Raw genomic sequence first — 22939 nt, 5'->3', positions numbered from 1 at the left:
CTCAACTCTCCATTTAATGGACAATTGCATGCAAGGACCAGTCCATTCCTGCCAAATGTAAGCTGAATAGACCGAAGTGGTAAATAATGGACAAATGACCACTGTTGGCAACTTGTATGGTATACATTTATTGGTTTCTCTTACTGTGTCTGAAAATAATATGGTAATATTGTATTATTGATTAGTTTTAACACACACAAGTAAATACGAAATGAATGGAGAGAAATAAAAAAAATTCTTGGGCGGCATTGTGCAGGTACAGGTTGTTGTATCACTGTAAAGTATCGCTCAGCAATGGATGAATGACTTGAATTGGACAATTGTATGCAGCAGCAGATGATTGGGTCATCATCCGGGCTCCATAACAGACAGGATTTCTTGTCCGCTAAATCAAGGATCCATTGCATCGGCTCTATTTTAAATGAAGGGTTGAGTGTATACATGTGTGTGTGTGTGTGTGTGTGTGTGTGTGTATACATTGACTATGACCATCATCAACTGCAAATTCAAGATCTGCATCATACCATGAACTTTCTTAAACTGCTGATATTCCCTACTTAACATTATCAAATCCTTGCTTCTATGAACATCAAGGGATATTAAATTTGTTTCACACCATTAGTTCAAAATTGTTAATGCAAATGTCATAAACATATATACAATATAACACAAGTCACTACAGCAAAATTAAAGAAGTACCATCTTTAAATATTAGTGCACACATAAGAGCAAAACAAGTTCTCTGTGACTGTGTGGGGATTTTTTTCTTGCATCAACTATAATGTATGTATTCATGAAGTAAAAAGTATCTCTTAAAATCTGCACACCAAGGAAATTGGTCGACCAATTATGTATTTTTACCATCTGAAAATAATTTATAAATACAATCAAGAATTTTACCTCTTATCTAACTTCCACTAAATTCCCTATTACCTGTATCATGATGTGCATAATTTACCTAGAGAACCCACTAATAAAAAAAAAATATTATTTTTGCATTCTATCCCTTATCAAAACATTTATGAACTTCTCTTTCCAGTGTATGAAAAAAACAACAATATTTTATTTAATCAACTGAAATATATTTAGTGCAGTCATTTCTTATGATGCACACAATAGGTCATTAGTGTTGTGTCCATGTATGAATTTTTTTTCAATACCGGTACAATATACTGTATTTACTCAGGATACAGTTCATTACAGTTATAAAGTCGTCAATTTTATGTCCTGGCCAAACATTAAATCATAAGAATTAGTAATTCTTATTTTAACTCACAAACACATGTAACTAATTTCTTACTCTATGCTTTGATTTCTGACAAGGTGTTGATGAAGATGTAGCGTGAAAAGATCATGTAGAGCTTCCTGTACCAAACATACTGGCTCTGGTAGCAGCGCATGGCCGCCTGAAACATATGAGCCAAAACAGAATATTATGAAATGCAAAGATTAATTATATAATAAAAAATAAAACTGTGATTTCTGAGTACATATACTACTGAATCAATATTCACACTGAAGAAAATGTTACAGATGAAATATTTACAGTTACCGGTATATATGAAATCTTATGCCAACACATAATTCAAGTTGAAAAAATCCTACTTTTGTGCACATATAAAGATGGGTCCCATTTAAAGAGTATCAGATAAATAGAATGATGTGGAGAAACACAGTTTTCCATATAGATGCATAAATACTTGGATACCTTAGAAGGGGATATAGCCAAAGTTGAAAGAGTATATGAACTTAAATCTAAATATGATAACTGGAAATTAAGGGTATAGAGCAAGCTGGAATTGTACATGAACTACAGATTAAGTATCAAAAATTGGAGAGTAAGAAATGGGACCCAATGAGCATTGCTCCTTTCCTGTTTACTATAATTAAGTACTGTAAATACAAGCTCTTGAATTATCCACCACTATTTACACATTTAATGAGAATGTAAAATTCCAATTTATGAGAACCAGTTCAAGCATCATACCACAATGCTGGAACAATACATGAATTCAAATCTAAATATAATAATTGGAAATCAAGGATATTGACTAAGTTCGAATTGTACGTGAACTTCAGGCTAAGTATGATAAATTGGAGAGTAGGAAATAAGACCCAACAAGCATTACTCCTTTCCTGTACACTAGAATTAAGTAAATACAAGATCTTGAACTCTGCACCACCACTTAGATTTAATGAGAATCTAAAATCCTAACTTATGAGAATCAGTTCAGGCATCATACTACAATGCTGGAACAATACATCAATTCAAATTTAAATATGATAATTGGAAACCAAGAATATAGACTAAGTTGGAACTGTATATGAATTTGAGGTTAGGTATGATAAATTGGAGAGTAGGAGATGGGACCTAACAAGTGTTGCTCCTTCCCTATATACTACAATTAAGTAAATACAGCTGTCTTTCACTAGGTACTCAATTGACAAATTATGATCTTTCATAATTATGTCAGTTCAGTCATGACTATCATCCAGTATTTCAAAATTAACTTGATAACATTCCTATAGAAGTTATTTATGTACTTGGAATACCAAGATACTTGCAAAAAATTAAATTTCTGCTGATGTAACACCTCTCTTCTTTCATAAGCTGGGGAGAAATGTATAAAAGCAAGAGGTAGGGCACATTCTTGGAGAAATACCCTGTTAAGTATAGCAATTTGAACACATTGACTCAGTGAGTAAAGGACTGTATCCAGTAACATATCTTGATATTCAGCTTCATTCCAAGCTCTTATCTTTGGAGGGAGGGGGGAGAGAAATGCCACTATGAAGTCTTTTTTATTCTGCCCATTAATACTGCTTTTTAGGTGAACTACTTCACCCTTGCCTTCATTTAGATTTGCTTCTTCCACCTTTCTGTCATTTCTCACCTCAAACATTATCTGTCCACCCACTTTATCTTCTCTATTCTCCAGGAGGTGTATCTATTGTTACCCAAGTGTAGGTCAACATACTTTGGGAGTTCTGTCTCCACTAAACACAATTTCTCCCTCTGGTCAGCTCCTAATCCTCTCATTTAATACTTCCCATGTACCTTTCTAACTACACTCAAGAAATTGATCCCTCTGAAACAACTACATTCATATTTGTTCCCTTTATCTTTGACTCAAAAACTTCCATTTTCAGATATAGACACAAATTCAAGGCTGCATCACACTTAGATCTTTGCTGACAATTGTGTATTAGAAATTACCAGAAGAGACTTGGATTGGATTTTCCTTTCCAGAACATCTATATCAAATAATACTCTCCTCATGCCCTATGGATTGTTGTTGTTGTTGTCGTTCCCTAGACTGTCTGTCCGAGCAGTCCCGTCTCCCCAAGGAAGGCCACAGCCGAAACTGGGTTTTCCCACAAATCCTTTATAGAGTGTATGTTGTGTTGTTTGCGTGCATGATTGTGTATAATGCAGTCTTCCATTATGTGTTGTATGGTATGGGGTGAAGTGTTACATCCTGGGCAGCTGTTCACAACACGGTCGTCCAGCCTCTTCTGGTAGCTTAGAAGTGCTGGGTGGTGACCGCATCGCAGTCTGGCCAAGTGGACTCTGTCCTTACGTGGGAGAGAGGATTCAGAAGGGTGGATATCAGGGGGTCTGGCATGCAGCAGTGTGTTGTCTTTCAGTGTGTTAATGGAGCGGTGAGTGATATGATTATGAATATGGGTAAATTAAATATGAAACAATACATAATTTGGACACACAATTAAGATATTGGAGAAGTCTAGAATTTTGTCAACAAAGTTGGTTTCTAGCCATTTGAAAACACAATTGAAATGGATGAATACATGCTATTAACCCCTTCCATACGGTGCCGCACACGTAGGCGTCATGGACTTAGATCTCAGTGGCAGCAGCCAATGCCAGCCGTACAACGTGTCGTAATAATACTCGCATCATAAAATATAGTCACCGCTTATATCGATCGTTCTCTCTTCACCCGTGAATTTTGATAACCATAGAAAATGCGATTACAAAAGAATTAGAAAGAATGTCATTATGGAGGGGCGACTACAATAAATATAATCAAGACGCCAATATGGCAGCCTCGCGAATACACTCGCTCCTCATGACGCCTACGTGTGCGGCACCGTATGGAAGGGGTTAACACCTCAACACTAATATAAAAGGCAACTTACCAAACAAACATCTCTTAATATATATAATAAACAACTAAAGTTTATATTCACCTTAAGAATGAGGCAGTTCTGGAAGTCTACAGTGAATACACATGATGACAAAATGAAGCTCAATGATAAATCCATTACTGAAGAATATTTTCTTAAAACACTGACAGAGTCCAGGGAATATGCAATGCAGCCTGAAATTAAAAGAACAAGAAAAAAGAAAAAAGAAAAAAAGAGAAAAGGGAGAGAGAGAGAGAAAAGGACACTTAACAGATACCTGCACTTCATGTTTCAAACACTGTATATTAAATTCAAAAACCTCTTTAATAGTACCTGCTAAAGTTAAACTATCCCTAAATACCAAGTTTGTTTGGGTATAATAAGCATTTTTTCCTATATTTTTAAATCTGGTCATTAGGAGTCCACAATTTCATAGACTGACAGTAGAACTGTAGACAGTTCAAGGAGGGAGTCATAAGGTGTGCAACGATGGTGTGTGGAACAAGGAGGACTGGAGGAAATAGAAGGAAGGGTAGTGAGTGGTGGGATGAGGAAGCAAAGAAGGGTGTAGAAGAGAAGAAGCAGGCTTTCATAGATTGGTTACAAATTAGGATGAGGGAATCATATGAGAGGTATAAAGTAAAGAGAAGGGAAGTTAAGCATAAGATGAAGGAAGCAAAGAGTAGAGCAGATGTGAAATGGGGAAAGAGTATGACAGAAAATTTTGAGAGTAATAAAAAGATGTTTGGGAAAAAAATTAAAAGAGGAAGAGGAGGCAAACCAAGTAGAGAAGAAAAGGTAAAAGGTGCAGATGGAGAGATGATAATGGAAGAGAGGACAGTGAGAGGAAGGTGGGCAGAGTATTTTAGGGAGTTCCTAAATGTGAAGGAGGATAGGGAGGGAAAGGTAGTTGCAGTGGGAAGTGCTAAGAAAATGAGAGTGATGAGTGAGAAAAATGGAAGAGAAATAAGGAAAGATGAAGTGAAAGCAGCTGTAAAGATGATAAGAGCAGGTAAGGCACCTGGGTTGGATGGATGCCATGCAGAATGTCTGAAGAAAGGAGGTACAGTTATGGTGGACTGGCTGGTGAGGTTATTTAATGTTTGTTAGAGAGGGGAGTGCTGGAGGACTGGAGGAGTGCCTGTATATTTCCGCTTTACAAGGGAAAGGGGGATAAGTGTAAGTGTAGTAGTTTCAGAGGGGTCAGCTTGTTGAGTGTAGTTGGGAAGGCTTATGGGAGGGTCTTGATTGAGAGGATTAGGAGAGAAACAGAGGGAGTAATTGGTGAGGAACAGTGTGGTTTTAGGACATGTAGGGTTTGTGTAGATCAGATTTTTGTGGTAAGACAGATATGTGAGAAAGCTATAGGAAAGGGGAAGGATGTTTTTTGGGCTTTTATGGATCTGGAAAAGACTTATGACAGGGTAAACAGGAAGCCACTGTGGGAGGTACTGCAGATATATGGGATAGGAGGAAAGCTGTTAAGAGCAGTCAAGAGTTTTTACGAGAGTAGAAGAGCTTGTGTTAGGATTAGAAATGGAGAGAGTGAATGGTTTGAGGTAAAGGTGGGACTTCGTCAGGGAGGTGTTATGTCGCCCTGGCTGTTCAATCTATACATGGATGGGGTGGTGCGAGAGGTTAATGCAAGGGTGGTGGGTTATGGGTTGGAGATGGTTAAAGAAAATGGAGAAAAGTGGGAGATAAGCCAGTTGTTGTTTGCTGACAGCACTGTGCTTGTAGCAGGATCAGAGGAGGGATTGAGGAAGTTAGTGACAGAGTTTGAGAAGGTGTGTGAAAGAAGGAAGCTGAAGATAAATGTGGGCAAAAGTAAGGTGATGAGATGTACAAGGGAGAGAGTGACAGCAGGCTGGAAATGAGCATTAAGGGAGAGAGACTGGAGGAAGTGGATAGTTTCAGATACTTGGGTGCGAATGTGGCAGGAAAGATAGGAGTGGGGGTGGAGGTAGAATGTAGATTGAGAGAAGCAAGTAAATGCCTTGGTGGATTAAAAAGTGTAATGAGAAATAGACATCTGAGAATGGATGCTAGGAGGTTATATGAAGGAGTGATTGTGCCAACAGCACTGTACAGGGCAGAAACATGGAACATAAGAGAGGAAGAGAGAAGGAGTTTGAATGTGTTTGAGATGATATGTCTGAGAAGTATGATAGGGGTTACTAGGCTATATAGAGTGAGAAATGAGGAGGTGAGGAGGAGGACAGGAGTGGAAAGGGAGTTGGGAGATAGGGTTGATGAAAGAATATTAGGATGGTTTGGACACATGGAAAGAGTGAGTGAAGAAAGATTAGTAAAAGAGGTGTGGAAGGCAGAGGTGGAAGGAGTGAATATGAGGGGGCATCCTAGGATGAGATGGATGGATGGGGTACAAGGGGCATTACAAACGAGAGGAATGTCTGTTGAGGAAGGATGGGAGAGGACAGAAGATAGGGGTGAATGGAGAAGGGTTGTGTATGGATGATGCTATGATGCATTAGGGGGAGTGGGTGGGGGATGGGGGTGAGGAAGTATGTATGAGTAATAATTTGACACAGCCCGAAGGGATTTCTCCCCGTCTTCTCCTTTTCTGCATGAGGGGATGGAGAGGGGGGGTCGCCAAATTAATGAAGTGGCCTTGCTGTGGGTGTGCTGTGTCTTGCAACACTGCTTCTGACCCAGGGCAGTGGACAGGATGCAGGGATGTCCCGTTATCCAGGAGGTGCCAAGATGAGAGGGAGGGAGGAGGGTAGAGGGGAGTGGATTATGTGGGAGATAGAATGGGTGGGAGTGGTTTCTATGCCTTTTTCTTTTTGCTAACCCCCCTCCCACGTGTAAGGGGGAAAAAAGCCTTTGGTATATGTACGTATGTATGTATGACAGTAGCTAATATGAGCTCTCATCTGGAAGGGTAATAATTATCGATTACAAGTCTAGCAGGTAATTCAAGAGCATGTATCCGAGGCTTGCTTGGTGGTCAGAACTACTGCAGATCACTGGCAGCAGCAGCGGAAGCAGCAACAGCAGCAGCAGCTAGCCATCAACCCACCGGCTAAATCAGCCACCCATCCACTAAACCCCACCTCTTTTACTATCCTTCTCCTTCTCTCACTTCTTCTCCCTACCTCTCTCTCCCTTCATATCTTCTCCCCTTCCATTTATCTATCTTCCCCATCACCCTCCCTCTCTTCCTTTCTCCTTGAAGTTGGTAAGAGAGATATCTTGGACCTAGTTTTGAGAGAAGTTCCCATCCCTTGAGGGTGCATCTCCAGATGTAAGGGGATTAATAAGTTTTTAATATGGGCAGCAAGGAGATGTTTCGCTATGCTGTCCATCTTGTACAACCACCACAATCAGGTACCATTCATTGGTCCTTTCTAATGAAAAAATAGAGGAAGTAGCAGCAAGTCTTACCTGGAGGTAATGTGCCCATTTCTACAAGGTACTTGACGGCAGAATAAACTGAACAGTGATTGATGTGTCCACTCACACCTCTACGATCAAATGTTATGATCTGTGGATACATGTGAATTCAAAACTTCACAGAAATTACATTCTTTAAATATTTATATCACCAATAAAGTTCACATATTTTTTTCAAAAGCACAAATATTTTCTCCTCATATCTACACATCACTATTTCAGCTTGAATTAACTAGTTTTTCTATTAACCTTACCATGTCTATATCAAGTGAGTTGGCATGATGGCTGATGATATTGGCTGTACGTGTTGTTGGCCACATAACATGTGGGTTGTCTGGAAGAGCATCGCTGTTGTACAAGATGACATTTTGCTGAGCAACACCCAATACTTTACAACTTTCCCACAACTCCTTGGTACGCACTGCTCCTTCTCCTCGATAGTTCCCTAGAAAAGACAGGCATGCAAAATTTGATCAGCTATTATCATTCATGAATTCTACCACACATCATTTGTCTATATGAGAGGAATAGAGGAATGATGATACTATTATACCACAAGCACCACCCACTGAATGTAAAAAATCACACTCAGATCACTAAACAAGCTCTCCAAAAAAGAACACCAAACTCAATATTCCAACAACCCCTCCCACTAACATCAGCCCCACATAAGTACCTATTAAGGTAAGTAAAAACCACATTAGCATACTCATTTTTAGGACACCATCCAGCATTAAAACAGCATTAACACAGAAAAATGTCTAACCACAGAATCAAACTGTCCTAGATGCAACCATCAATCAGGAGACACAGAGCATCATCTGACAGACATATCAGCACAATTGTGGAAGAGACATGCAAACTGCTGCAGTGTCTTTTCACTATATGAATGAAGAGATGACTAATAAACTCACAAAAATCCTAATCCATCCAAGACTGGAATATGCATCAGTGGTAAAGTACCCACATAGTCAATGATATGAGCAAGATTGCAAGAATACAAAGGGCAGCAACCAAACTGGTTCCCATCCTGGCAGATAAACCATATGAGGAAAGACTAAAAGCACTGGGTCTGCCAACTTTGAAAGATTAAAGAGAAAGAGGTGATATTATTAGAGTATTCAGGTTACTAAAGGGGATAAATTACATTGACAGAAGAGATTACTTGATTAAGAATAGGAGGGCTTTAAGAGGTCTTACGAACAAATTAAGTAAGACATGTCTAAAGGATGTGAAGAAATACAGTTTTCCATATAGATACATAAATACTTGGAATAGCTTAGAGGGTGATACAGTCCAAGCTTGAACAATACATGAAATCAAATCTAGATACGATGATTGGAAATCGAGGATATAGAATATGTTGGAACTCTACATGAATTTGAGGCTAGGTAGGATAAACTGGAGAGTAGAAGATGAGATCCAACAAGCAGTGCTCCTTTCCTGTATGCTATGACTAGGTTGTAGCAGAGATGTGGGCACCTTATTTTTATGAAGGAAGATGGTTGTGTTATTAAATAAAACTAGGTTGAAGGGGAGGGTTCAATTTGAATCTGGGAGTATGATGAAGGTGTTGGGAGGAGATGAGGAATAGGAGTGGTTCTGCTGGTTAGTGAGGAAAGTGATAAGAACATAAGAATGGGGGGAAACTGCAAGAGACTATAAGGCCTACACTTGGAAGTTCTTTGTCCATCACCACCTATCATCCCTATCCATACGGTTATCTAATTTTTCCTTAAAACAGCCAGATGTAGTGCTCACTACATGATTACTAAGTCTATTCCATTCATTTGAATACCTCTATTAGATCACTCTGCACTCTTCGACTTTCCAGAGTGTGTCTAAGCCTGTTTTCAAAAATTAAATTTCTAAGCCCTTGTATCATTTTGGTCATTTTCCTCTGTACTGATTCTAATACTTCTAGTACATCTAGTACATTCTAGTACATCTAGTACATTCTTCTATAAGATGGAGACCAAAACTGTAACACATAGTCGAGCATGGGTCTATCGCCTGATAGAATTTAATGATTACTTCTGCATTTGTGTTTATAACCATCCTGGCTATAAATCCTAATGTCCTGTTAGCCTTATTCCTGGTACTAATGCACTGTTTCCTGGATTTAAAGTCAAGTATCATTAACACTACTGAGTCCTTTTCACTTTATGTTTCCTCTAATATGGCATTATGTAAGCTATACCTGTTAACTGGGTTGAGTAATCTTATGTTTAACATACTGCATTTTGTGATGTTTAAATCCATTTGCCATTTCTCTGATGACACAACATTTTCCTCCAACCTAATATAGGATCTTATTTTATTATTATCCACAAACTTACTAACACCACTATTACTCCCATTGTCCAAGTCATTTATATAATGAACAATAAGGGACCCAAAACTGAGCCTTGAGGAACTCCACCGGTAATACCATTATTTGGATTATATACAATTTTCAGTAACCCATTGTCTTTGTCACTAATCCATGCTCTAATCCATTCAAACACTTTTCCTCCTGTGTCATGGGCCTTAATTTTATCTAGTAATCTTTGGTGGGGTACCTTGTCAAATGCTTTACTAAAGTCTAAGTATATAACATCATAACTATCATTCTTATCTGCTGCCTTGTAGACATTAGTATGAAAGGATAAAAGGTTAGTTACACACAACATACCCTTGGTGAACCCATGCTGTAAATCCTATATCAGATTATGCTTGATACTACTTGCTTTCACTGATTCCAGCATTATACTTATAATTGACATCAAACTGATTGGTCTGTAGTTGTGCATAGAAGATTTATCACCCTTTCTAAATATGGGAAGATTTGCCTACCCCCTAGATACAGACACAAATCCAGTGTCAACTGACTTACTAAACGCTTTTGTTTACTGCTCACAGTTTTCAAGTTTACATTCATTTAGCACTTGGAAAAATTTTGTCTGGACCTGGGATTTTGTAGCTTTATGTCTGACTACATCTTCCTCACTAATGCTGATGTTAATTAGTCTCTCTTCCCCACTGAATATTGGATTGCAATCACGTACCATACCTCTTTTCTGTAAATACTGAGAGAAAACATTAATTAAACACCTGTATCAAGACATCCTTATCAGCTTAAATTAGGTCTATCTTTTCCTTATTTTTAGTTCTATATAATCTTCTCTATGCATCCATTCCCAGATGCCTAGTTCTCATGACACTTTTCAATCCCCCAAGACTTGCTTCTCTTAATTTGCAATTCACATCTACCCCAAATACTTAAAACTATCCATTTCCTCCAGCTTCTCTTCTTCAAGACTTACATCCAGATTGGTGCCATTCTTACCTCTTGTCCATTTCATCACCTTAATTTTACCCACTTTACCTTGACCTTCCTCCCATTGCATACCTCCCTAAGTTCTGTCACTAACTCCCTTAATCTGCAAACGACAACTGGCTCACCTCCCATTTCTCTCCACTATCTTTTAAGTTTTTACTCATGATTGATGCACTGCAAGAGAGAGAGGGGTGGGTAGACTGCATGTACCTCTACCTAGAGAAAACATTTGATAAATTACCTCACAGTAGACTTATGTGGATACTGGAGCATGTTAGAGGACTTAATGGCAAACTACTAGAAGGGATGAAAGCCTTAGAAGCTTAGATGATATAGCCCAAGCTCAAGCAATACATGTATTCAAATCTAAATATGGTAGTTGGAAATCAAGCATATGAATTAAGTTAGAACTGTACATGTATTCCAGTCAATCTAACACAATTTATGGCCCATGCTGGAAATGATTGGAACAGAAATGAAATCTACTGTATGATGTTTCTAATACTTTATTACATCATATATCAAAAGTAGAGAAACATAGAAGTGGTGGAACACATATAGTGGTAATGCAAAATGTTGTACTTCAAATGTGTATGGCACTGTCATTATTCATTGTAAACAGTTGGGATTGGTCTAGTTTTGTAGTTAAAGAGTGATTCTTTAAGGTACTGTGCTCAAATTTTTTTTTAAACTAAAATAAAATGCAAAAAAGATGATTGGAACTTAGCCGTAAAAAAAAAATCTAGAAAAAATGGACTGTGTTATTGCATAGCTGAATAAATTAGCTTTTGAATGATGTACCATAGTTTGAATTTTAATCAGTAGTAATTCAGTGAAAAAAGAAAAAAAAAAACTTTCCTTCATATAAACAATTGCTCCCCCCACAAAAAAAAATAACAAAGATGGAATAATATGGGTTATAATATCATGTAGCTAAATGAATTAGCTTTTGAATACGTAATGCATCATAATTTGAATTTAAATACCAGGGGGCAGAAGGGCCATTGGGTCTAGATACATCTGCATGGAAATCTTTCCTTAGCACTAGCCTGTTTGGGATGACAGCAAGGAGATTACAGGATGATGTCAATGCCTTGGTGAGGAAAAGGGCTACTGAGGATTGCTAGCACCTCAAGGCATACACAGCATGCAGACTTATTCAACTGGACACGAAGCCAGGCTGTCATCCAATCAGTAAATGCGAGATGCTGAGAAGACTAGCAGGGAAAGCAATCATGGAGGTCACGAACGATGAGGTGTGAAAAGCAGCAGGCAATTTTCAGGTGTGTGCCAGGCAGGTATGATGCAAGGCAGTGATTCACACCATAAGGAAGATTTTGAAGAGCCAGACTGCAAAGTAGTCTTATTAGTCAATGCATCCAATGCCTTTACAACAAAAACAGAGGCCACCATACACAACATCAATATCAAATGCCCTTTCATGGCCAAATATGTGGAGAATACATACAGAGAACCAGCATTGCTTGTCATCACCAACAGCATTGGGAAGAAAGAGACACAAATGGAATTCATCTAGTAATTGGAAAGCACGACTTAGGGAGACCAGTGGTCATGGCTATGTATCTCTGGGACTTATGCACCTGCAGCAGTGGGTACAATATAAAGCCACCAAAGTTAAACAGGTAGTATATGTACATAATCTCATGAAGCAAGGGAAATTAAAGGATGTAAGAAAGTGGTGGGATCTGGTAATAACATATGGTCTGAACTTGGGTTATTTCACAAATGCCAAAAAATCTGTCCAAACTCCATCACTAACTTCCTCAATCCCTCCTCTGATCCTGCTACAAGCACAGTGTCATCAGTAAACAACAACTGGCCTATCTCACATTTTTCTCCATTTTCTTTAACCATCTCCAAACCCAGAACCATTACCTTTGCATTTACCTCTCACATCACCCCATTCATGTATAAATTGAACAGCCAAGGTGACATAACACATCCCTGACAAAGTCCTACCTTTACCTCAAACCACTCACTCTCTCCATTTCTAATTCTAACACAGGCTCTACTACTCTTGTAAAAACTCTTGACTGCTTTTAATAACAGCTTTCCTCCTATCCCATATATCTGCAATACCTCCCATAGTGCCTTCCTGTCTACCCTGTCATAAGCCTTTTCCAATCCATAAAGACCCAAAAAACATCCTTACCTTTTCCTAAAGCTTCACCTTACCACAAAAATCTGATCCATGCAGACACATTTAGAAATTGGCTAATTCTGGCCATTAACAAAAACAGATGGATCCCAAACGACCATGAAAGGAAATTATTCAAACTCCCACCAAGAATGGCAAGTGCAGGGACAATGAACTGTGTCTGTGGAAGACAGATCCTGACTGCTTTCACCACACAGTTCCAAAAGGATGGAAGTCACTAAAGGATGAGGCATAGTTATCACTCCCTTGGGAGTATGGATGGATGTATGGGGTTAAAGAGGCCTTGAATCAAAGGTGAATTTCTGTTCAACAGGGAAGGGAAAAGACATGGGATAGGTGTGAGTGGAGAATGTTTATGAATGGACAATAAACTGACATGATCCAAAGGTCATTTTTTATTTTTGTAGATGACAACTATAATGACAACAATGAGTGCTGTCTGGCCTAGAAGTCCCATCTCCTTGAGGAAAACCATGGCTGGGATGGGGTTTTCTCATAAGTCCCTTATACAGGGGATGAGGAGGGGGGTTCACCAAGTAAATGAAGCAGTGGGAGGGAGGACAGGGACAATTCTTCATCTGTGAGGAGCTCTTAAGATGACAGGCAAACAACTGGGTGAAAGATGGGATTGGGATGAGTGGAAACTGGTGTATGCCTTGGCTGGCAACCCCCCTCATAAGGGGGAAGATGCCTCTGGTATATGTATATAGATAGACTCCCTAGAATTTCAATGACTAGCAACTTGCAGCACAACAGTGGCTGACAACAGTTCTTGGGCCCGCCTATAAATCTATCTGGGATGAAACTTTGAACAGTTGTCTTTGTTGTACTAAATTAGGAATTTTTCTTTCTCACCAGCTGAAAGCAGGAGAAAGGAAACAGTCACTGGTTGTCAACTCTCCATGTTAGAAAAGATGGAAAAATACAGTTGAAGTTGACAGAAAGAAATCTGAGGCCCAATCTAAAGATTGAGAGTCAACTCCTATGGGCTGCAACTCCACATAGACATGAGGGAGTTGACAGGTTTTGAAAATGGGTAGCAGGGAGATGATTTTTTCTGCTGTTCATCTTCTAGAATCACCATAACCAGGTACCTGTCACTGGCCCCTGGTTATCCAAGAAAAGTATATATCTGAATCTGAAACCTCAATACCTTACACCAATTTCTGATTACAAAGTGCAGGCTATGTCTATAGAACTTTTGAAACAAGAAATATGAAAGCCTGAACACCCTATCTTTCCTCAATGATTAACCAAATTATTGAAACACATTTTTCAACATTACCATACAAGGTCTGATAAAAAAAATATATATATAAAAAAAAAAGAATAATAATAAATAAATAAATAAATCATAGACACAAAAGCTCACCCTTAGATAGACATAACAAATAAACTTCTGAATTTGAATCCCTTGTGAAGTGTAGAATAGTTGGTCCAAAGAACATGCACTCATCATCAGGGTGTGCAATAATGATGAGTATGCGTTGCTTACCACCACTGCTACAGCCTATTTCTCCACTGTTGCCACAACCATTTCTGCAAACTCCACCTATAATGATATGGGGCATCAAGAATTATCTAACAAGCCAAGAGTACAACCCATGCCAAAATCCGTTCATATACAAAATTTTGTTCAGTGTTATAGTTTAAATGACCTATTCCTATTTCTTAAAAAAAATATATATATATATATATATATGAACAAATCATGTAAATGTATAGAAATGTATTCAGGCACAAATATTCATTTACATATAACTGCTTCATACATTAAAAAATAAAGGAATAAGAATATAAAATCATACAGCAGTAATAACAAAAGAATATACAATGCAAGGAAACAAAAGCCAGAAAAATGACACCACTAAATCTCACCAGAATCCTTTAATTTTGCACCTTTTTGTCTTTTAATGGATGCCCGTTTTGAATTACCAAGGGTGAAATATGATAATGTAAAGCCAAACCCTGCTGCTATTCCCAAAAGGGCCAGCATAGGCTCACATGTTAAGCCAAAGTACATAGCAGGCATCTGTCAAGAAAAAGAACAAATAAGTGCATAAGTCAGAAACAAATTAAGAAAATCATTGAGATGTGTGCACAATTCTGAAGGCATGAACACACAAATTATGATACATTCAGGTCAGATGTAGCTGACAAGACTAAATATTGACAAGTTAAACACCACATGAGGATGGAGCCTTTATTTGTACAACATTTCGATTATTACAGCTTTTTCAAGTACTTGAAAAAGCTGTAATAAGCGAAACGTCGTACAAATAAAGGCTCCATCCTCATATGGTGTTTAACTCGTCAGTCTTGTCGGCAACTGTCACTTTCATGAAAAGACTAAATATGCCATAGCCTTTGGCTAGTGAGAAGACCACATCATTTTATGGAAGGTATGCTAAGAACATGAGATACAAAAGGCCAGGGGAATTACCTCTATAATTCTGGGAAATTACTTAGAAATAATGGATCATACTAATGACATGTTTAGGTTAGGTCAGTACAAGAAAAATGGCTTGCATCCAATTAAAGTGAAATTTAAATCACAACCCACACCAAATGAAGTACATACATGCATATACCAAGGTTTTCTTCCCCCTTCCAGGGAGGTAGCCAAAGTCAAAAGGAATAATTTGACTCCTACTCATTTCATCCTCATCCATTCCACTCCCATCCACCACCCCTCACTCCCTATCATCTTGGCTCCTCATGGATGACAGGTCATCCCTGCATCTCACCCATTTGCCCCAGGTCAGAAATAATGTAGCAAGACACAGCACATCCACAGCAAGGTTGATTCATTTAATTGGCAGTCCCCCTTCTCCATCCCCTCATGCAGAGATGGGGAGAAATCCTTTCGGGCTGTGTCAAATATCATTCACACATAAACACTCCCTAATCCCCCAACCACTCCCTTCTATGCATCATAGTTTCATCTATACACAGCCATTCTCCACTCACCCCTATCTTTTGCCTTCTCCCTTCTTTCCTCAACAGGCATCCCTTTCTTTCTCAATGTCCTTTTCACCCCGTCCATCCATCTCATCCTTGGTTGCCCTCTCATGTTCACTCCTTCAACCTCTGCCTTTCACACTTCTTTTACTAATCTTTCTTCACTCATTCTTTCCATGTGTCCAAACTATCCCAAGATTTCATCAACCTTATCTACCATCTCCTTTTCCATCCCCCTCTTCTCCTCACTCCATTTTTCACTCTATCCAGCCCAGTAACCCCTACCATGCTTCTCAGACATTTCATCTCAAACACATTTAAACTCTTCCTCTTTTATGTTTCATGTCTCTACCCCCTACAGTGCTGTCGGCACAATCACCCCTTCATACAATCTCCTCTTAGCATCCATTCTCAAATGTCTATTTCTCATAACACTTTTTAAACCCCCAAGGCACTTACTTCTCTCAATCTACAATCTATCTCCACCTCCACTCCTCCCTCTCCTACCACATGTAACCCCATGTACCTAAAGCTATCTACTTCCTCCAGCATCTCTCTTTTATGACTCACTTCCAAACTTCTTCCATCCTCTCCCCTTGTACATCTCATCACCTTACTTTTACCCAGATTTACCTTCAACTTTCTCCTCTAGCACACCCTTCCAAATTAAAAAAATTGAAATTAGCACAAAAGTAATGTTTATAAATATTTGGATTACAAAAAATGTAAATGAATATGAATGTGCAAAGACACAAAAACTCTTAGAGGAAGCCAAAGTCATATATGAAATAAGGATGGAAGAAAAGCATCAGTTTTTCTGGAGAGTTATCAATCAGAATGTGAGAAATTGTTTCAACAAAAACAGGATAATAATGCATATAAAACACTATAAGGTAACTTAAAGTAGCCATGGAACTGAACATTTGGAAAAACAGTCAGATTCCTCGAGACAGATTGGAATGCTGCAGAATGTAGTTTATTAATAGAATATGTAGCAACCTCTTCTGAGTTATTAAAGTTGGCCAGTGGACGATTAGGTGATGCAAGTTTCTTGAATAGCTGCCAATCAGCCCTCTCTAGACACCATCAGGGATTTCAAGATTTTGGTTCTAACCTTGCTGATTACAATATTATTGGAGAGTGGTCACTGCCACATACAATAAAACATGCCAATTAAAATCTAAAAGCATATCAATAGAATTGAGAGAAATGTTGACAGCTGTAAAAGTTAGTTTGGTTATGAAAATGTGCTGTGTCCCCGATTTTAAAATTTCTAATTCCTCATCTTCTATAAAATTAGCATATAAAATACCTCTTAGCTTGACAGTGGTATATCCCCACAGTGGGTGGTGACAATTAAAATTTATTAAAAGAAAAGGAGAAGGAAGGTATCACGTGAGGCAGCTAAGATCTTCCTTCTCGGCAGGAGCACTGGGTGGAAGACATATACTGCGTATGCATATGAACAGTTTAAAAATAGTCTCACTGCAACAGCCTGCAGTGGAGTTTATAGCTCAAGAACAGTTAGAGAAACATCTCTCAGTGCTGCCGTAGTGGCCCTGTTTCAAATTAAAATCACAATGTGTAACATATCCATGGGAGAGGGAGAAACAGTCTCCCACCATGTCTCTTGGAGACCAAAAAATGCTGGGGATAATTTTGAGAGGAGGAAACTCAGCTCTTCCCAGGAGGCATGCATGCCGTGACAATTCCATTGGAGGAATTTGAATTTAGTTATTTTATTGGTGGGTTTTGGGGAGCTTCAGAGAGGAGTTTCCCTTTGCCAACCTGGTTTGGCATTTTACTCAGCCAGTGAAGTTGGTCTTGTTTGGCGTTGCTTGTGTGGTTGGTGATCCGAGATTGGGGATCCAATGTAATTTTTTAAGTCTGCATATAAGTTCTAAATTCTAGCTCTGGAGGAATTTTTTTGGAGGATACATTTATTGAATTGAGAGGCTCAGTAGATCTTCAGGAATGTTTTTGGTTTGACTGATAAGGAACTGTGGAAGATTTTGTTATTGAAGTGTGTGTCAGTTTTGGTTTGCTATCTTTGGTATGGGTTTTCGATTGGGGATCCATGTGGACATGGAGTTCAACAATATAGGCTTCTGTTGTGGGTGTTAGTGACAAAGTTGCTGAGGATACTGTGGAGGGTTTTGTCGGTAATTTAGAAGAGGGTTTTGTTGATAGTGCTGTGGAAGGTTCATCTGTGCAATTTTCCAAAATAGAGAACTTGTTTGCAATGTAACAGCAGGAGCATGGTTTTTATTGGAGTGGTAGGGGGGAATAACTGGTGGTTGAGAGAGGCAGGAAGGTGCTTTAATTGTATTTGATGGGGTGGAAAAACTAGAGGTCTCATCTGGCACTTCCAAGATTTATGAACTGGGCATTAGCCTGTTAATGAATGTCTTGTTCAAGATGGTATTTCTTGCACTGTTGAGAGCATACTGGGTGAGCTTCTCTGCAATGGATAAGGTTCTGATTCACATTCAGGAGTAGCGTGAGAGTCAAGGGCAGAGCAGTGACCATATCAGGGACCATTTGTACAGTTCTTCTTTTTGTGACCAAACTCATAACATTTGAAACACTGTATAGGATGGTCAATGAAAGATTTTACTGGGAGAAAGAATTGACCAATATTCATTTGTTCAGATAGATATGAACTGTAAAATATGAGCATGATCAGGTTAATATTTCCTTGGATTTTTGTAGCTCATTGGAGATTATCAGGGTATAATTGTAGGATGTAATTTTCTGAGAATTCATACAAGTCCCAGTTGTAGGTATGCCCTTTGCATTAGTTAAATGTTTGGCATGGTTTGACTGATTCAAAGATTCCATCTGAAAGGCAAGGTAAATGTAGGGGCATCATGGCCTGTGCCAAATCTTAACCCAGATTAACACTCCTTTCTCATATTTCTTGATGTTATTTTTTGGGAGTGCTCCAATCTCCCTCTCTAGATACTTTGCTGCATGGATGAAACTGCTTTTGTTTTCTTTATGGTTTGCCACAAACCAGTAAGCTGTAGGGGTGTGGCGAACTTTGGGGGGATATTTTTCCTCATCTAAGAGGTTGGGACAGTGATCATTCTTACTGTCAGCTACACTATTTGATCTAATTATTTCAGCAATTAGATTGTCATCTCCAAGATGTAGAGAATTTATTACTTCATATACAGCTTCAGTAGCCCCATCAGATGTAAATGTCACATAGCATAGATTCAAGAGACAGTCACTATCATATTTCAGATGAATATGGAACACGTTTCTGAAAGGCTTGAAAGCTGAGTGGATAGCATGATATGACAGAGATGGTTAGATGTTTATCATCATGACTGTCTCAAGACAATACTCAATAGGTGACCAGCTGGATCTTCCAGCATGGGACACAGCAGCAGGGGGAGTGTGACCTCCAGCCTGCTCATACATTTCACTTCCATCGTGACCAGAGGGTGATGTCCCCAGGGCCTGGTCAACCTCCTCTTGGGCACTTTGGTTTCTGTTTCTAATCCATAAAGTGTGGGAATGATCCACTCAGCTCCAGCAGCCAAGGGCAACCACCTACTCAGATTATGAAGGAAAACGCTCAAGTCGCCACGGACAGGGCACCTTGTCCCCATGGGGGTCACTCATTTTAAAATCCTTCCACAACTTGTCCCAGCCCAGACACCCAACCATACAGCAGAGGAACCACCTCATATGGTGGTGCCTCTGGTGAGCAACACCATTGGCCCATATGAGCAGCCTAACACTGGAAACCTTTTGGTCTGGTCCCTCATTAGCAACCTTGCTAGCATGGATAGCCCTCTCCCCCTTGGTACGGTACAGCAGGTGGCTGAAGCCCACTTTAGCCTCACTCACCAGGTCAAAGGGACACGCAAGCCACCCCACCATGACAGGGTGGTTCCTTTTAAGAAGGGTGTTAAATAGGAAAGAGAGAAGGCAACAGATAGTTGTGAGTAAAGAATGGTTGTCAATGAATGAAAAATTGATGTGGCCCAAAAGGATTTCTTCTTGTCTGTTCTATAATTTCTTAATTAGATGAGTGGGGAGGATTCACATGCAATGAAGCAGTGGAGTTATACCAGCTTTGACTGTCAGGCCCTGCTGTGGAGGTGCTGCTTCTTGTTGCTCTGTTTCTGACACACACACACACCCCCAGAGGACAGGTTGACCCTTCAACCACAAGGAGAGAGAAAGAGAGATGAAGAACATACATACATAAATATATCAAAGGCTTTCTCCCCCCTACACGGGGGGTAGCCAAAAAGAAAAAGGCATAGAAACCACTCCCACCCATTCCATCTCCTATATATTCCACTCCCCTCCACCCTCCCTCTTATCTTGGCACCTCATGGATGACGGGTCATACCTGCATCCTGTCCACCACCCTGGGTCAGAAGCAGTGTCACAAGACACAGCACATCCACAGCAAGGCCACTTCATAAATTCGGCAACCCCCCTCTCTGTCTCCCCATGCAGAAAAGGAGAAGACGGGGAGAAATCCCTTTGGGCTGCGTCAAATTTTTTCTCATACATATTTTCTCACCCCCCATCCCTCACCCACTCCCCCTCATGCATCACAGCATCATCTATACACAACCCTTCTCCATTCACCCCTATCTTCTGTCCTCTCCCGCCCTTCTTCCACAGACATTCCTCTCTTTTGTAATGCCCCTTTCACCCCATCCATCCATCTCATCCTAGGACGCCTCCTCATATTCACTCCTTCCACCTCTGCCTTCCACACTTCTTTTACTAATCTTTCTTTACTCATTCTTTCCATGTGTCCAAACCATCCCAATAATCTTTCATCAACCCTATCTCCCAGTTCCCTTTCCACCCCTGTTCTCCTCCTCACCTCCTCATTTCTCACTCTATCCAGCCTAGTAACCCCTATCATACTTCTCAGCCATTTCATCTCAAACACATTCAAACTCCTTCTCTCTTCCTCTCTCATGTTCCATGTTTCTGCCCCGTACAATGCTGTTGGCACAATCACTCCTTCACACACACGCACACACACACACTGTAAACACCTCCGTCGTTGTTGTCATCGTCGCGGGACCAAGAAGAGGATTTACGACAAAAAAGGAAACCTGGTTTGTATTGTAGGGGTGGGTAGTGATCGTGAGTGTCCGAAATGATATCTCTGCAGTGCTAGTCAATTGTATTAACACGGAATCAGCAAAAATGAAAGAAAACAACAACTCGAAAGCCAATCACGAACCAGAGCCATCTGGCGTCAGTCTATCAAACTGCGATGTAAACAAACATTCCTGAACCACATGTATCGACACTTTCCCTCCCTATCCTCCTTCACATTTAGCAACTCCCTAAAATACTCTGCCCACCTTCCTCTCACTGCCTTCTCTTCCATTATCATCTCTCCATCTGCACCTTTTACCTTTTCTTCTCTACTTGATTCTCCTCCTCTTTCTCTTTTAATTTCCTTCCAAAATGTCTTTTTATTGTTTTCAAAATTTTCTGTCATACTCTTAACCCATTTCACATCTGCTCTCCTCTTTGCTGAAGAAATAAAAAAAAAATGTTGGATGGGTGTGGGATGTGTGAAGAGTGGGTGTATGCCTTGGATAGGACCTTTTGGTGTATGTGTGAGTATGTAAATACTGTTATCACTATCATTATGAGATGCTAAGATGGGAGAGACAATGAACTTGGTTTCTGGATGGGAGTAGGATGGGTGTAGGGTGGATATATGCTCTGCCTCATCCCCCCCTTATTTGAAGGAAAAGGTCTTTTGGTATATGTATGTACAGTAAACCCTCACTACATCAACCTAATTGGGGGAAAGCATAGTCAATAAAATCAAAAGTTTGACAAATACAATGGCTGGATTCCCTCATACACTGAACTCTGTCTGGTATATGAGGGGAAAGTTCAGTGTTCCATTCACCATCACCACCACCAGATTTCCCCCTCATATACCAAAGTTTGGTATACCGAACAAAGTTTGGTATACTGAACAAAGTTCAACATATGAGAGGGAAGATTGGTATACCACTCACCACCATCACCACCATAACCACTACCCATTAGTTTGCTCCCTACTTCCATCACTCGCTCGCTCCCTTACCGCCACTGCCACCGACCGAAGGTTCTACTGCATGTACCAACCTTTGTTCAATATATCAGATGGATGGTCGGTAGGCTATATTAGTAAATAAATCCAAAAATCGCTATAACAGTGTTTGTAATAACAATGATTTACTACATTTTATCATTATTAAAACTACTTTCACTAGAAGAAGAATGACTGTAAAATCTATACGTATAAATTCAACAATTTTCTAAAATGTTATATAGTAGTTACTGTCTATCTGTGTTATACTTGTCATGTATATCTTATTTTATTATAATTTTTTACAAAAATTTCTTTTAGCTTATCAGAGATTTGAAATTTGGGTGATAAGAATGAGTAACGTCAACACTGATCATCACTGTTATGTGGTTCACAAGCATCACTGCCACTTATCATTACACACTATAAACCTCACTGCCATCACACAAGCATCACTGTAATCTATCACAGCACATTACAAATGTCATACTCATGAGCTATTGCCATTTTGCATATTTGGTGTTTTTCATAATATGAGCATCTTAGTGCAATGTATGCTGTCATAACAAATAAATACAATATTTTTCTGAAGGAGAATGTGTCATACATGAATGTGGGTTTTATATACCATCAAATAAGGTAAATTCTCTTTCCATGTACTTACAATAAGATTTATGTATCCCACAGAGGCTAAAAAATGCTGTTTTTTTCTAAGGGTGTTGCTGCTTTGCTGTTACCATTGTCTGTGAGTGCATATTGCAGCCTGCATTTCAGCTTAATACAATTCCTGCTTGGCTTCACTCTGCATACCTGATGAAATATGTATTGCTGT

The 22939-nt window shown here is 39.4% G+C and overlaps 1 protein-coding gene across 5 annotated transcripts in view; it reads right to left on the bottom strand.

Annotated features, from left to right (window-relative positions):
- Nucleotides 1-235: 235 nt before the first annotated feature.
- Nucleotides 236-22939, bottom strand: part of PIG-L (phosphatidylinositol glycan anchor biosynthesis class L) — a 26624-nt gene continuing 3920 nt past the window's right edge. For 3 of the 5 annotated variants that reach the window (XM_076179711.1, XM_076179713.1, XM_076179714.1), the window contains exons 2-8: nt 22772-22917; nt 14943-15096; nt 14437-14616; nt 7821-8011; nt 7558-7657; nt 4213-4343; nt 236-1406 (exon numbers count right to left, since the gene is read on the bottom strand). In XM_076179711.1, the coding sequence (XP_076035826.1) occupies nt 1302-1406; nt 4213-4343; nt 7558-7657; nt 7821-8011; nt 14437-14616; nt 14943-15096 (861 nt within the window). In that variant the 5' untranslated portion in view covers nt 22772-22917 and the 3' untranslated portion in view covers nt 236-1301. Of the gene's footprint in view, nt 1407-4212; nt 4344-7557; nt 7658-7820; nt 8012-14436; nt 14617-14942; nt 15097-22771; nt 22936-22939 lie in introns of all 5 variants that reach the window. The other 2 variants (XM_076179710.1, XM_076179712.1) reach the window with 1 other exon arrangement.

The sequence above is a fragment of the Oratosquilla oratoria genome, chromosome 43 (genome assembly GCF_046742065.1).
Source record: "Oratosquilla oratoria isolate Oo_2021 chromosome 43, ASM4674206v1, whole genome shotgun sequence".
Classification (NCBI taxonomy): domain Eukaryota; kingdom Metazoa; phylum Arthropoda; class Malacostraca; order Stomatopoda; family Squillidae; genus Oratosquilla; species Oratosquilla oratoria.
The sequence above is the reverse complement of the archived record's forward strand: the minus strand, read 5'-3'. Positions and strand labels throughout refer to the sequence as shown.